At 39.7% G+C, this 12,472-nt stretch overlaps 1 protein-coding gene across 4 annotated transcripts in view; it reads left to right on the top strand.

Moving 5' to 3' along the window:
• The window catches only part of Csmd1 (CUB and Sushi multiple domains 1), a 1,843,561-nt gene that overhangs the window by 1,576,155 nt on the left and 254,934 nt on the right, over positions 1–12,472 (top strand). For all 4 annotated transcript variants that reach the window (XM_045131039.1, XM_045131041.1, XM_045131040.1 and 1 more), the window contains 2 exons: positions 4,732–4,923; positions 5,393–5,519. In XM_045131039.1, coding sequence (XP_044986974.1) covers positions 4,732–4,923; positions 5,393–5,519 — 319 coding nt within the window. The remainder of the gene's footprint in view (positions 1–4,731; positions 4,924–5,392; positions 5,520–12,472) is intronic.

The raw sequence follows: 12,472 nt of genomic DNA, 5'->3' as shown, positions 1-12,472 counted from the left end.
CTTATCAATAGCAGCTTCAGTAAAATGAAACTTGTCTCTATGCTTGTAACTTCAAACTTCCTTAAATTGCTCCAACTTTAAATCTTATATCTTTAATTTCTGTATCTTCCACTTAGCAGACCAGTCCATTACATTCAAATTCAACCTTGGTCAAACTCTCTGGGCACGGGCCACAGAATTCAGCCAAGCTTTGTGCCAGTAGCACAGTTCTAACAAAGATTTTAGTGGCCTTCAATTCAATTCTCTCTAAATTTGACATTTTTCAAACTATCACAAAAGTAGCCTATAAATCATGGATCACCACACTGTTATGCTTCTGTAGTCATAAGTTCAAAGTCTACACATATTCCTCTGCAAGCACACAAGTTTCAAAACACCAAAATCAATATTGTCAGATTCATTTCATCAACACCCCACTCTTCTTCTAGCACCAAATTTATGTTGTAGGCAGTTTCACATTGGTAGGAGGAATATCCAAGCCATTCAGTTTATGGGAGGGATTTATTTCAAGCTTACAGATTCAAGACAAGTTCCATGTATGGTAGAAGAACCTGACTCCTATTTATAAATCCAAGTAGAGGGAGCAACCATCATCAGCCAGTAATACCAAGAAGCAGCAAGCATTAAACAGCAACAAAGAGGAACCTAGAGTCAGATCTCTCTGTGTACTTTTGAGCTAAGTTCAGATCCAATACACATTAGGGCTGGATTCCTGGAATTGCCCTCAGTGATATCTCTTCCAGCTAGACAACTGGAGACCCAAGTTACAAGCTTTAATAAAACACCTGTATCAATGTGGGCCATACTTTCAAACTACCACAGCAGAGCTCAGGGAACTAGCTGTCTCTATGTCCAACTCATGATCTCTGTGGCCATGAGGCTGGAGATGTGAATAGGCTCTGGCACTGGTTCATCCTGGTTAGCCTGCACAGGCAGCACCTCTTCCATAGTAGACAACCAGAACATTGCAACTATAGACAACTTTTAAATTTTCAAAACATCAATCAGGTTGCTTGCTATGCATTACTCATGTGTATAAAAATTCTTTGATTCTTCCTCTGATTGTATGAATCCATAAGTTATGAGAAGGATTGTTTTTGTTGTTTATTATTTTTTGCATATGCATATGTATATGCTGTGAGTATGTATGGGTATGTCTGTGGGCACATGTGTATGGGGAGGATACATATGTGTGTGCCTGAATGTGAAGACCAGAGGTTAATGTTGAGTGTCTTCCTCAGTCAGGCTAAAACAATAGTTGTAGATACAGGTTCTTGCACTGAACCTGGTGCTCACCAATTCAGCTGTACTACATAGCCAATAATCCCAAGGGATCCTCCTTTCACCTCTACCCAAGTACTAGGAATATAAACCCATACCACCACATCCAACATTATACTTGAGTGACTGGGATCTGAATCCATGTCTTCATGCTTATACAGGAAGGACTTTAACTACTGACCATCTCTCCATCCCCATGGTGAGACATTTAGGACAGCAAAACTCTCTCCACTGGATTGAAACGTGGAAAGCTGAGTTCTGAAAGGGGCAAATGCTTCCCAACCTTCTGAGGGGGAAGTATACCTTTCCTATAAGACACCAGGTAAGCCTAGAGACAAGCAAGAGTCTAGAGAAGGACTTTTTATGGGATTACAAATTTTATGATGACCTTTTGAAGGAACAATAAAAGTATCAGGAGAAATGGCACAGCACACAAAAAGTGACTGTCCCTCCATCAATAACTGACTTCACTGGCTGCCATAACAATATACAGTGGTAAAAAACAGCGTTTGAGAATATATGACAGAAAAAGCAATGAAACCAGTAATTCTCTGAAAACATCCTCCCACTAAAGCTTAGTAGACATTTTTATAGATTTGCATTTATTTGTTCCCTTGCTTGTAGTGTGTGTGTGTGTGTGTGTGTGTGTGTGTGTGTGTGCGTGTATGTAGTATCTAAACACTTACTTATTTGAAAAGTAATACATGGAATAGGGCCAACTTATCCCCATTCTGAGTGATGCAAACCATTTCACCAGGTGCCTACATTTTACAGATACCAGGCAGATATGCTTGAAAACTTGATCTAACAGCAAATTTTTCAATGTTATTGGCATAACTGTGGCAGCTAATTTCTCATTGCTTTCATACAACATCTGACAAAAAGTGACATATGGAAGGAAAATGTTTATTTCAGTCTCCCTATGTAAAGGGGAATTTTCATCATAGCAGATAAAGCATGGCAGAGAAGGCAGCTGGCTCATATCTACATATATCAGTAGCAGGGCAGGAGCAGCACTCATGAGCTATCTTGTAAATACTCTGGGTGGCTGGATTAACAATTCTAAAGACCCACCCCTAGCAAAACACCTCCTCCAGCAAATCTTTACCTCCCAAAGGCTCTACAAATTGGGGAGTAAGTGATTGGGTATGAGCCTTAATTATGAACACATGAGGCTATGAGGAACATTTTTCAAACTAACACAGTGACACTTCATCAATCCAATACAGTGCTTTAGACAATTCTACCTTAAGAATATGGGTCCACATGAGTGACTAATTTATGAGTTTATAACACCCAGATTTTGAGTGTCCTGAAGAGATGGGATGCTGGTTTGCAATTGGAGTGAACTTCAGAAGCTCAGTACTGTCTGATTGCCTGAGGGGGTTGACTGAATAGAGGTGTGGAGTGGCTGGGCCTGAGGTGACACAGTCTCCCTTTCTGATAGGACCAGATATCCCATTAGTGTGTAAGAAATACCCTGAGGGTTCTGCAACAGTGGTGCTAACATTAAAGCTAGGTAGTGCATTCTTGGTGTTTTTATTTTTTTTCCATCTGGATTTTGTCTCTCTAATGAATATTTTCATCATATGTTGTACCTGTATTTTACATTTAGTTAAGTCAGTGGGACATTTCAGAGCACTGTAGCTCTCAGGAGTAGGAAAAGTAGATGGTACCATCTCCTAGCTAGTCATTCTGCCCCAGTGGTGAGTGTCATCCCCTGAACTGGGCAGAATCACTTTCTGAAACACAGTTTAGAGGATATCACTTCCATACTCCAAAGAAAGGCCCAACAACAGAAAAGTCCAGGGACAATCATCTGTAAGGCCATTTGTATCCCTGATAATCTGGACTTGGTCATGCAAGACCTAAAAGTTTGATGTTACTAAAATAGTTAAATATTTGTACAATCCCTGAAACTACATATAATAGGGGGGCATTCCTTTCCTTCTACTCTCTTTTGGGGCAATTTTAAAATATACTTTTGCTCTGCACATGCCCCTCTGGTACTGCACTCTGGGCATCTTAAATTTCATTGCTCACCTTTCTTCAGTACCCCAGAATTGTAAAGATAATAACTTCATAGAGGGCAATGACTGGCACTGTATAACAGTTAGCTCTGTAGAAGTGAACTTCTTAGACACCCAGTGGAAATGATCACACATGTTCTTTCTCCTCTCCACAAACTCCCAAGCTCAATCATGTTGTTTTAGAGATCACTGGGGTAAAATCCTTCTGTACGTTTAAGGAATTATTTTCCTCAAAGGATTGCAAGCTAGATAGGCAGTCTAGCTAGAAACAAAATACACATCCATTTTGATAGTTAATTATTTTTTAGGAAGGAAAATGTTGTGTAGAAATAGAAGAAAATAGACCTCGTGGCTTCTTGAACACCCAGTACAACTTTTCATAATTGTTAAAACGTGTATTGAAACATGAAGATAAATATGTTACTGTGAGACTATTTCCACTGAGGGCCTGAAAATATTGCCTTCCATATAAACAATATACAGTGCTCAGAGCTTTAGCACCTAAATCTTTATTTCTGCCACCTGTTTCTTTAAGAGCTTAGTTGGAGGATATCAAAGTGATTCATTTCTAGGGTCTGTATCATAGAGTCCTTGAGTGTCTTGTGACTGAGCCATAGGATGGCAGCAGGTAGAATCTCATGACACTCAGTTTTGTTGGCCAAGAACTTTTGTTTCTTTGCACATGCATGAAGTATTCTTGTGTGTATATGTGATTTTATGTGTGTGAGTGTACATGTATATGTAGACCAGTGGTCTATGTCAGGTGCCTTCCTTATTCACTCTCCACATGTTTTTGAAACAAGGTTTTGCTGAACCTAGAGCTCACTGATGTGTCTATACTAGCTAGCCAGCAAGCCCCAAGGATTATCCTGCAACCACCTCCTCAGTACTGGGATTACAGGCATGCCCAACTTTCACATAGGCACTGGGGATCTTTTTGCACAACAAGCATTTTACTCATTGAGCCCATTCCCTAGTTTAGGTAAAAAGAACAACTTTTTAATTCATACAGCTTGAGGTCTTGGAGTTTATGGACATGTTATTAAGAGGTGGGTGCCATGAGCAATGGCTGTGAGCATTCTGCATGGTACACTTACAGCACTCTGAAACTCTGAGTTGTGACAGCAAGGGGTTTGTGAATGAAGCAAAGCTTGTGGCCAAAAGGAGCTTTGAGTTCCTAAAGGAAGCAGCGTGAATAGAGGTGTGGATAGATAGATAAGGATGCAGCACAAGGTGCCCAGCCTATAAGAGACAGCAGCATGTTTGAAGTATGTGGGTCTTATCACTACCAACAGTGCTCCCCATTTGAAATAATTATGCATCTCTTTATTCCTATATTTAGGAACATGAGACAATCTGGCTTATTCCATCTCGATTTTATCTATCTTGAGTTTGCTAACCTGCCCCCTTCTCTCTCTAGGTTTTGACCTAGTAAGATGTGAGGACCCAGGAATCCCTAACTATGGCTACAGGATCCGTGACGAAGGCCACTTCACCGACACCATGGTTCTGTATAGCTGCAACCCAGGCTATGCCATGCATGGCAGCAGCACCCTGACCTGCCTGAGTGGGGACCGGAGGGTGTGGGACAAACCTGTGCCCTCTTGTGTGGGTGAGTGGGGAAGTCCCATTAGACTCCCACCCAGAGCCAGACTGGAGAGTGTGTGCTGTGTGTGGCACATGGCTTGGACGTCATTCTTGGGAAAGGACAAGAATCCTATTGCTCTGTCCATGTGTCTACATGTGCTCATGAGCTGTGTGTGAGTGTGTACGTATGCGCATGCAGGGGTATGAAAGGCAAACATTCTGGTACTGCATGACAACTGTGCCCAGTTACCCCAGGAATCATGATGTGAGTGTGCATTGTCTGCATGCTCAACTGGGCTGCCCTGGGGAATGAAGACTTTCTGTGCAGGTGTGGATTGGGAAGAAGTATGGAAGGAAGACCATGGCAGACTGATAGATGATGATGATGACTTTTCTGGGAAAATGCTATCGATATGATGGCCTATGTTTGAAAAAGTAGCTAAATGGAAGTCCAGACATCCAAAGTAGACTTTACCCTCTGTGTGTCTTTGCAGCGGAATGTGGAGGTCGGATCCATGCAGCCACATCGGGGCGCATACTATCTCCAGGCTACCCGGCCCCATATGACAATAACCTCCACTGCACATGGACCATAGAAGCAGACCCAGGAAAGACCATCAGGTTTGGTATCACTTGATGTCTATTGTGGAGGTGGGGAGAGTGCTGTTTTCTATTTCACAGATAATTTCTGAGAAAGAGAGCAGGCTAGTTCAATGAGAGTCCCAGAAATGAAATGTCATTTAGTTTATTTTTAGTTTATTTTTAATTCATTTATTTATTTGAGAGAGAAAGGGAAAAAAAGAGGTAGAGCGAGAGAAAAAACATGCCATTTTAATTTTTTGTTGTTTATTTTTATTTGAGAGTGACAGACAAAGAGGAAGAGAAAGAGAGAGATAGAAAGAGAGAGAGAGAGAGAGAGAGAGAGAGAGTGTGCCAGGGCTTCCAGCCACTGCAAACGAACTCCAGACGCGTGCACCCCCTTGTGCATCTGGCTAACGTGGGTCCTGGGGAATGGAGCCTTGAACTGGGATCCTTAGGCTTCACAGGCAAGCATTTAACCGCTAAGCCCCAAACATGCCATTTTAGAATTAAATTTTTGTAGGTTAGGTGTAATACTATGTCACAGCCTGCATTGTGGTCTAGAAGCCAGAAAGTGAAGGAGATAGAGACATGGAGGGAGAAGTAAAAACAGACAGAAATACTGATTCTGAAAATATGAAGAACAAAGGAAGCCTCTTCCTTTGTATGAGTTAGCTTCTGGAAGAAGGGGGAAAGGTCAGCCTATATATGAAAGAAGCCACAGAGGTAATGGAAGGGAGATTGGGAGATGAAGAAGTCATAGGTGTTGGGGGAAGCATAAAGGCACATAGATAACAGAGTAATGTTCAAGATTTCCTCACCTTGGGCAGCAGTGAGGCTGGGCTTGCCTTGTTGGCTTTGGTCTAAGGCAGCAGGAAGACTCTGAAAGTGACTCATGTGTCTAATACTATCATTGTAGCATAAGTGGAGTACATGGATCCCATGGTCAGAGTTCAGCTTCACTACCTCACACACTCACTTTAAACTCTTTGTAGTTGTGTGTTAAGCCATATAATAGTAATAATAGCCAGGCATGGTGGTGCACGCTTTTAATCCCAGCACTCGGGAGGCAGAGGTAGGAGGATCACCATGAGTTCAAGGCCACCCTGAGACTACATAGTGAATTCCAGGTCAGCCTGAGCTAGAATGAGACCCTACCTTGAAAAACCAAAATGATAATAATAATACCAAAGAGTGAAAGTGTTAGTTAGTTTTGCTATGTAAAATTCTATCTTGAACATAGAGCAACATTAACCTCAACTGTCTCTGGGCTAGTGACTTTGGGGATTGATTGTCTCTGCACCTTTCATTTGGGTGAGCTGAGCTGACCTGAAATTGAATGGTCAGCCTCAGGTGTACAGCCTTGGCTGTATAGTTTGGGGTGACCAGATACCTATCCTCAGATTCTGATCCTGCAAAAGTGAGTCACGGTAGAAGGTTCTTAGAAGCAAGAAATAATCAATTAAACCTTCTACTGGATTTACATTTGCTGGTAGGTCACCTGCCAGAGCAAGCATCAGAGACCAGCCAGGGATCCAGCCATAATAAGAATGTGACACAAGCTCTCTACCTTCTTATGGAAGAGAAGCAAGTGATATAAATAACAAAGAGGGAAATTGCAGTTGTTTAAGCATAACAAGGAGTTATGCTTGTTTGTTTGTTTGTTTGTTTGTTTGTTTGTTTTTGAGATAGGATCTCATTCTAGCCCAAGCTGACATGAAACTGATTCAGTAGTTAGGCTGTCCTCAAACTCACAGTGTTCTTCCTATCTTTGCTGGGAATAAGGTATGCACCTCCATGACCTGCTCAAGGATTTTAATGCTGTAATTTTCAGTAAAACACTGGACTTCATTAGGCATCTAGGAATTTGAAGAAAATAACCTTAATCTTTAGAATAACTTTTATGACAGAATGCTACTTTTAAAGAGCACATCAGCGTTTAAAGCATTTCAAGTTGTTAAGCATTTATTAAGCACTTAATAGGTGCCTAGGTAGTTTTAAAACAAAGCATGTCTTATATACTTTTTTTTCTCCTAGCTTTTATGCTCTTTCTACCTTCTTTATTTTGTATGATATAACTCTTACTATTTTAATACAGAGTTTGTTTTAGGGATGGTGAGATAGCTTAGTAGTTAGGGAATTTAACTGAAAAGCCAAATGACCACAGTTCAATTGCCTAGGACCCATATAAGCCAGATGCACAAGATTACACATGCATCTGGAATTTGTTTGCAGTGACTGGAGGCCCTGGTGTGCCCATTCTCTCCCTCCCACTCTCTCTCTCTCTCTCTCTCTCTCTCTCTCTCTCTCTCTATCTATCTATCTCTATCTCTCTCTCTCTTTCTCTCTCTCTCTCTCTTTCTCTCTCTCTCTCTCTTTCTCTCTCTCTCTCTCTGTCCCTTTCTCTTTCTCTTTGCCTCTCTCTCAAATAAATATATTTTTTAAATAAAGTTATTTTATTACAAAGAGAGGAACTTGCCTGTAGGGATGGGAAGAAAGTGTGTTCACTTTGTAAAACACCAATGTAGCTTTGAGGGAGACAAAAAAGCATCCTAATTTAAAGTTATATAAAAATCATTAAAAACTTCAGAAAAATTTTCAAACATTTAAACAGAAGTAATGTGTTTCAATGAAGAGTTTATTATAAAAGCTAGGAGGATGGCTCAGCAATTGAAAGTCTTGCTTGCAGCTCCTTAGCCAACCACATAAGCTCGATACAAAAAGTGGATTAAATGTCTGCTGTTGGTTTGCAGCAGCAGGAGGCAGTAACACAGCCATTTACACGTGTGCACACATACACACATAGAAACACACACATACAGAAACACAAACAAATAAATGAATAATAAAGAAAAACAAGATATTATGGCGATTTTCATAAAACCACAGAGTACTATTTTTAAAGTAATTTCTTTATATTCTAGTGGACAGCCTGTGCCATAGCCAGAGCTCACAGCACAGAGGCAACTTTAAAGTAAGTTTATTTTAAACACAGGTTTGCATAAAAATGAATAGGGCCTCAATCTGCTTAAAAATCCTTTTTCTCAGGCTGGAGAGATTGCTTAGTGGTTAAGGCATTTGCCTGCAAAGCCAAAGGATCTTGGTTCAATTCCCCAGGACCCACATAAGCTAGATGCATAAGGTGACACATGCATCTGAAGTTCATTTTCAGTGGCTGGAGGCCCTGGTACACCCATTCTCTCTCTCTTTCTCTCTCTCCCACCCCTCTCTCTCTCTCTTTCAAAATTCCTTTTCTCCTTCAACTATTTTTCTTCATTAAGTGCAGATGCTTTTGAGTCTCACTAAAAGTTTATTCTAAGGAACGCTGACCTCCCACAGACCTAACCCCCAGGTGCCACACCTTCTTGTGGGGTGTGATTGTGCCTCCTGCCTGCTCCATGAATCTGTCACTTTCATTCTGTGGAGAAAGATGAAGAGAGTAAGAGGTTAAAGCCTGAGCTTTTCTGTGGTGTGGAAGGCTGGATATGCCTATCAACTAATGAGTTCTGTCCCTAGGTGCAAAAAGTGCCCTATCACACTTGGGACTCCTTCAGTGGCATCACAGTAATCCCACTGCTTTGATATAACCAAGTCAGAAAAGATGGACAGGGCAGAATGGGGTGGGACAGGAAGCAGTGGATGTAGTTCCTAGCTGCTCTGTTTATCCCTTCTGGCACTTTCCTCCTAACCTTCTGTTGTTTTGCTTTCAATTTCATCATATTACCCTCTTGAGGGCAATGTGAATTATCATGGGACAAACTTGTCACTTATAAATCTCACATGAAATTCCCATTTTGTAAGAGGAACAAGAAAGAGAACTCAAAACAAAACAAGTTTAATGCCAAAACCTATCAAAATTAAAGTGGTGTGTGTTTTAACATTTTTTTTTTAATTTATTTGAGAGGGAGAGAGAGAATGGGTGTGCCAGGGCCTCCAGTCACTGCAAACAAAGTCCAGACACATGCACCCCCTTGTGTATCTGGCTTACATGGGTCCTGGGGAATTGAACTGAGGTCCTTTGGCTTTACAGGCAAACACCTTAATTGCTAAGCCATCTCTCTAGCCCCAAGACTTGAATTTTAATGTGTGCTTAGTCAAGATAAATTACTGGTTAAGTAATTCTTGACATATTGAGACAATAAATACTGGTTAACCCTGAGTAACAAAAATTCAAAAATATTGAGTTTCCATTGAATGAAACAACATTAAATATTAGTTCTTAATTTTGAATCTCTGTGTAGAGAGTAATAACATTTTACCTACAGAGAAGAATGTAGAAAAAATCTAATTAAATGGCCCCATTAAAACAAACATTATTGTATAGGGGGAATTTCACATTTTTCTTTCCTTGGGGTTCCCTTTGTACTCTGATTTTCTAGATGGGAAGAGGCCTTCTCTTACCCTAAATGCTGAGTGATGGGGTCACACTTTGTAAATGTGAGTCTCCTTTGAAGGTAATTTTGTTCAACTTCTTTTTATCTTAACTCTTATTTTTATTGTAAATTTAATGTTTCTTAAAAGTTCATGTTCTTGCCATAATCCCAACAAAAAGATAAAAATGGAAAGAAAATTAGCAAGTACAACTTTTATAGTAAAATGACACTTAAGAGTTGGTAACCAAATAGTCATTATACACATCCCTATATTGTTCTATAGAGATTCTCATCCACATCTTTCAAATATGAGGGTATATACTATCAAATTTATGGCAAATGTTTTTAATTTTAAGAAATAAGATTTTGAAGTTAGAAGAGAGAGTAATCAGTAACCATTTACTCAGTTTTTATTCAAGTGCATCCTGTATGTCTGATGACTGAGACACCTTCCATTCAGAAAATACATGTGATTTTTAATAATGATGGCTTTGAAAAAGACTAAATATACAATGTGCATTTAAAAATAATCACTATACTCACAAAAATAGAACATAGTCATGGTTCTAATATCTGTTGGTAGTTAATAAACTTAGTAATTTCATTGAAGACATAGTCAACCTAACCTATGTTCTCATTGATTTTTTTTAATAGTTTTACTGACAACATAATACACTGAACCTACATTTTCTGCTTAAACATGAGTTCATCAGCCATATAAGCCTGAGTCCAAAATAAATTTTTAAAAATTATGTTTTCTTGAAAAAAAAATGTTTGTTTATTTATTTAACAAAGAGAGAAGGGGAAAGAAAGAGAAAATGGGTACACCAGGGCAAAATCCAGACATGTGTCACTTTGTGCATGTGGCCCTCTGTGGATACCAGGCGTCACACCTGGAGCAAGCAAGCACTTTTAATCCCTGAGACATCTCCAGCCCTAGTTTTCTTAATTTTTAACAATGAACTTCATTACTATGTATGCCTATTGTGAGTTTTAAATGCAAATGCTTGTATTCTCAAAAAAAATGCAAAAAACAATAGGACTTATAAAAATGTAAGAGGGCTTTCTTCAGCCTCTGGGCTAATTGTCACTTGGTATCCTTTGAACTCACTGAGGCCCCAAAGTATTTTCTTATTGTTTAATACCACCAATTTTTGCTTGAGCTAACAAAAGATTACTATGATGATGCACTTGGTTCTGGAAGAGATTATTTTGACAAAGTAATTGTTTAATTCATTGTCCATGTTACTGTGTCACATAAAGACTTTTCATACAAGTGTATGTGGTATCTGTTCATATTCCCCCCAAGTCCTTCTCTCGTCTCTTTTCCACCTCCTCCTCCCATTAGTCCTCTCTGTTCCCATAAACATTTGTGTTTCTCCTTCCATTTTTAACTTTAACATATATCCTCTAAATCAGTTACTTAGGTCATATTTAATTAAAAGTCTAATAAAAAGACATTGTAGAAAATTTAATCCCATTAAATGTTATGTCTTCATGTATCTCTGAGAAGCTCCTGTACATGGTTCTGAGCAGAGCACAGCTGTGGTTTGTATTATTAAGGTAGTAGCAGTGTAAATACTATCACCTAGGGCATCCAAGGCACTGCTCTGTGGAGTCATATCAGTTCATTGTGCTTTGGTTATAACTGCTGGTCTGCAGTAGTTCAGAAAGCTCGCTTTGCATGCATTTCGGTTCCTAATTGTCCACAGGAAATTGCTTTTGGTAATATAGTTGAAGGGGATTCTTAATAAGCTTATGCAGTATTAAAATCATCATGAGGGCTGGGGAGATGGCTTAACAAATAAAGCTTTTGCAGCAGCCATGTGAGGACTAGAGTTTGGAGCATGAGATCCCAGGTAAATCTGGACACTTTGGTGCTAGTTACTATATGTGATCACAGAGTGCCTAGAGTGAGAAGGGAGGCAGAGACAGGAGAATCACCTGGAAGCCAGCCTCGAGAACACTGCAGTAAACAATGACAGAGCTTGCCTCAAATAAGGTGGATGGCAAGGCCCAATACCCAACACTGTCCTCTTACCTCCACATGCACACTGGGGAAAACACATCATTTTGAGAAGTTAAAAATGAAGACATATTATCTCCTTACCAGACATCACCGCCAGCATGTTAACAAGTGCCTTACACATACATATGGGTCCAGTTGCTTGCCCATTGCCCCATGGAGGTTTTGGTTCAGGAACCACTCTAGGTTCCAAGATCCATGGATGGCCAAGTACCTTATAGAAAATAATGCAGTGTTCATTTGTAACTTGTATAGTTTCTTCAGAATTTAAAGCGAACTATCAAGGTTTCCTACCCCACTACTGTGAAGTAAATGCTACGCTCATATTTTCTGGTCTATAGGCAATAATGACCTATAAAAGGCCAGCACATGTTCAGTGAAGATGCATTTCTTCAAAAATATTTGTCCTGATTTCATTGAATCCACAGATGCATAACTCCAAAGGAAGGGTGGACTACATACTATAGTGTGAACATCTATAATTAAATACTGTGTATCCTGGTGGATGTTTGTGTTTCTAACTTTTGATAATATACATAATGATATGGTAAATGCCCTTGAAAATAAGACCTTGTCCTTATGTATAAATAATTCTT

Source organism: Jaculus jaculus, chromosome 12 (assembly GCF_020740685.1).
Source record: "Jaculus jaculus isolate mJacJac1 chromosome 12, mJacJac1.mat.Y.cur, whole genome shotgun sequence".
Classification (NCBI taxonomy): domain Eukaryota; kingdom Metazoa; phylum Chordata; class Mammalia; order Rodentia; family Dipodidae; genus Jaculus; species Jaculus jaculus.
The sequence above is the reverse complement of the archived record's forward strand: the minus strand, read 5'-3'. Positions and strand labels throughout refer to the sequence as shown.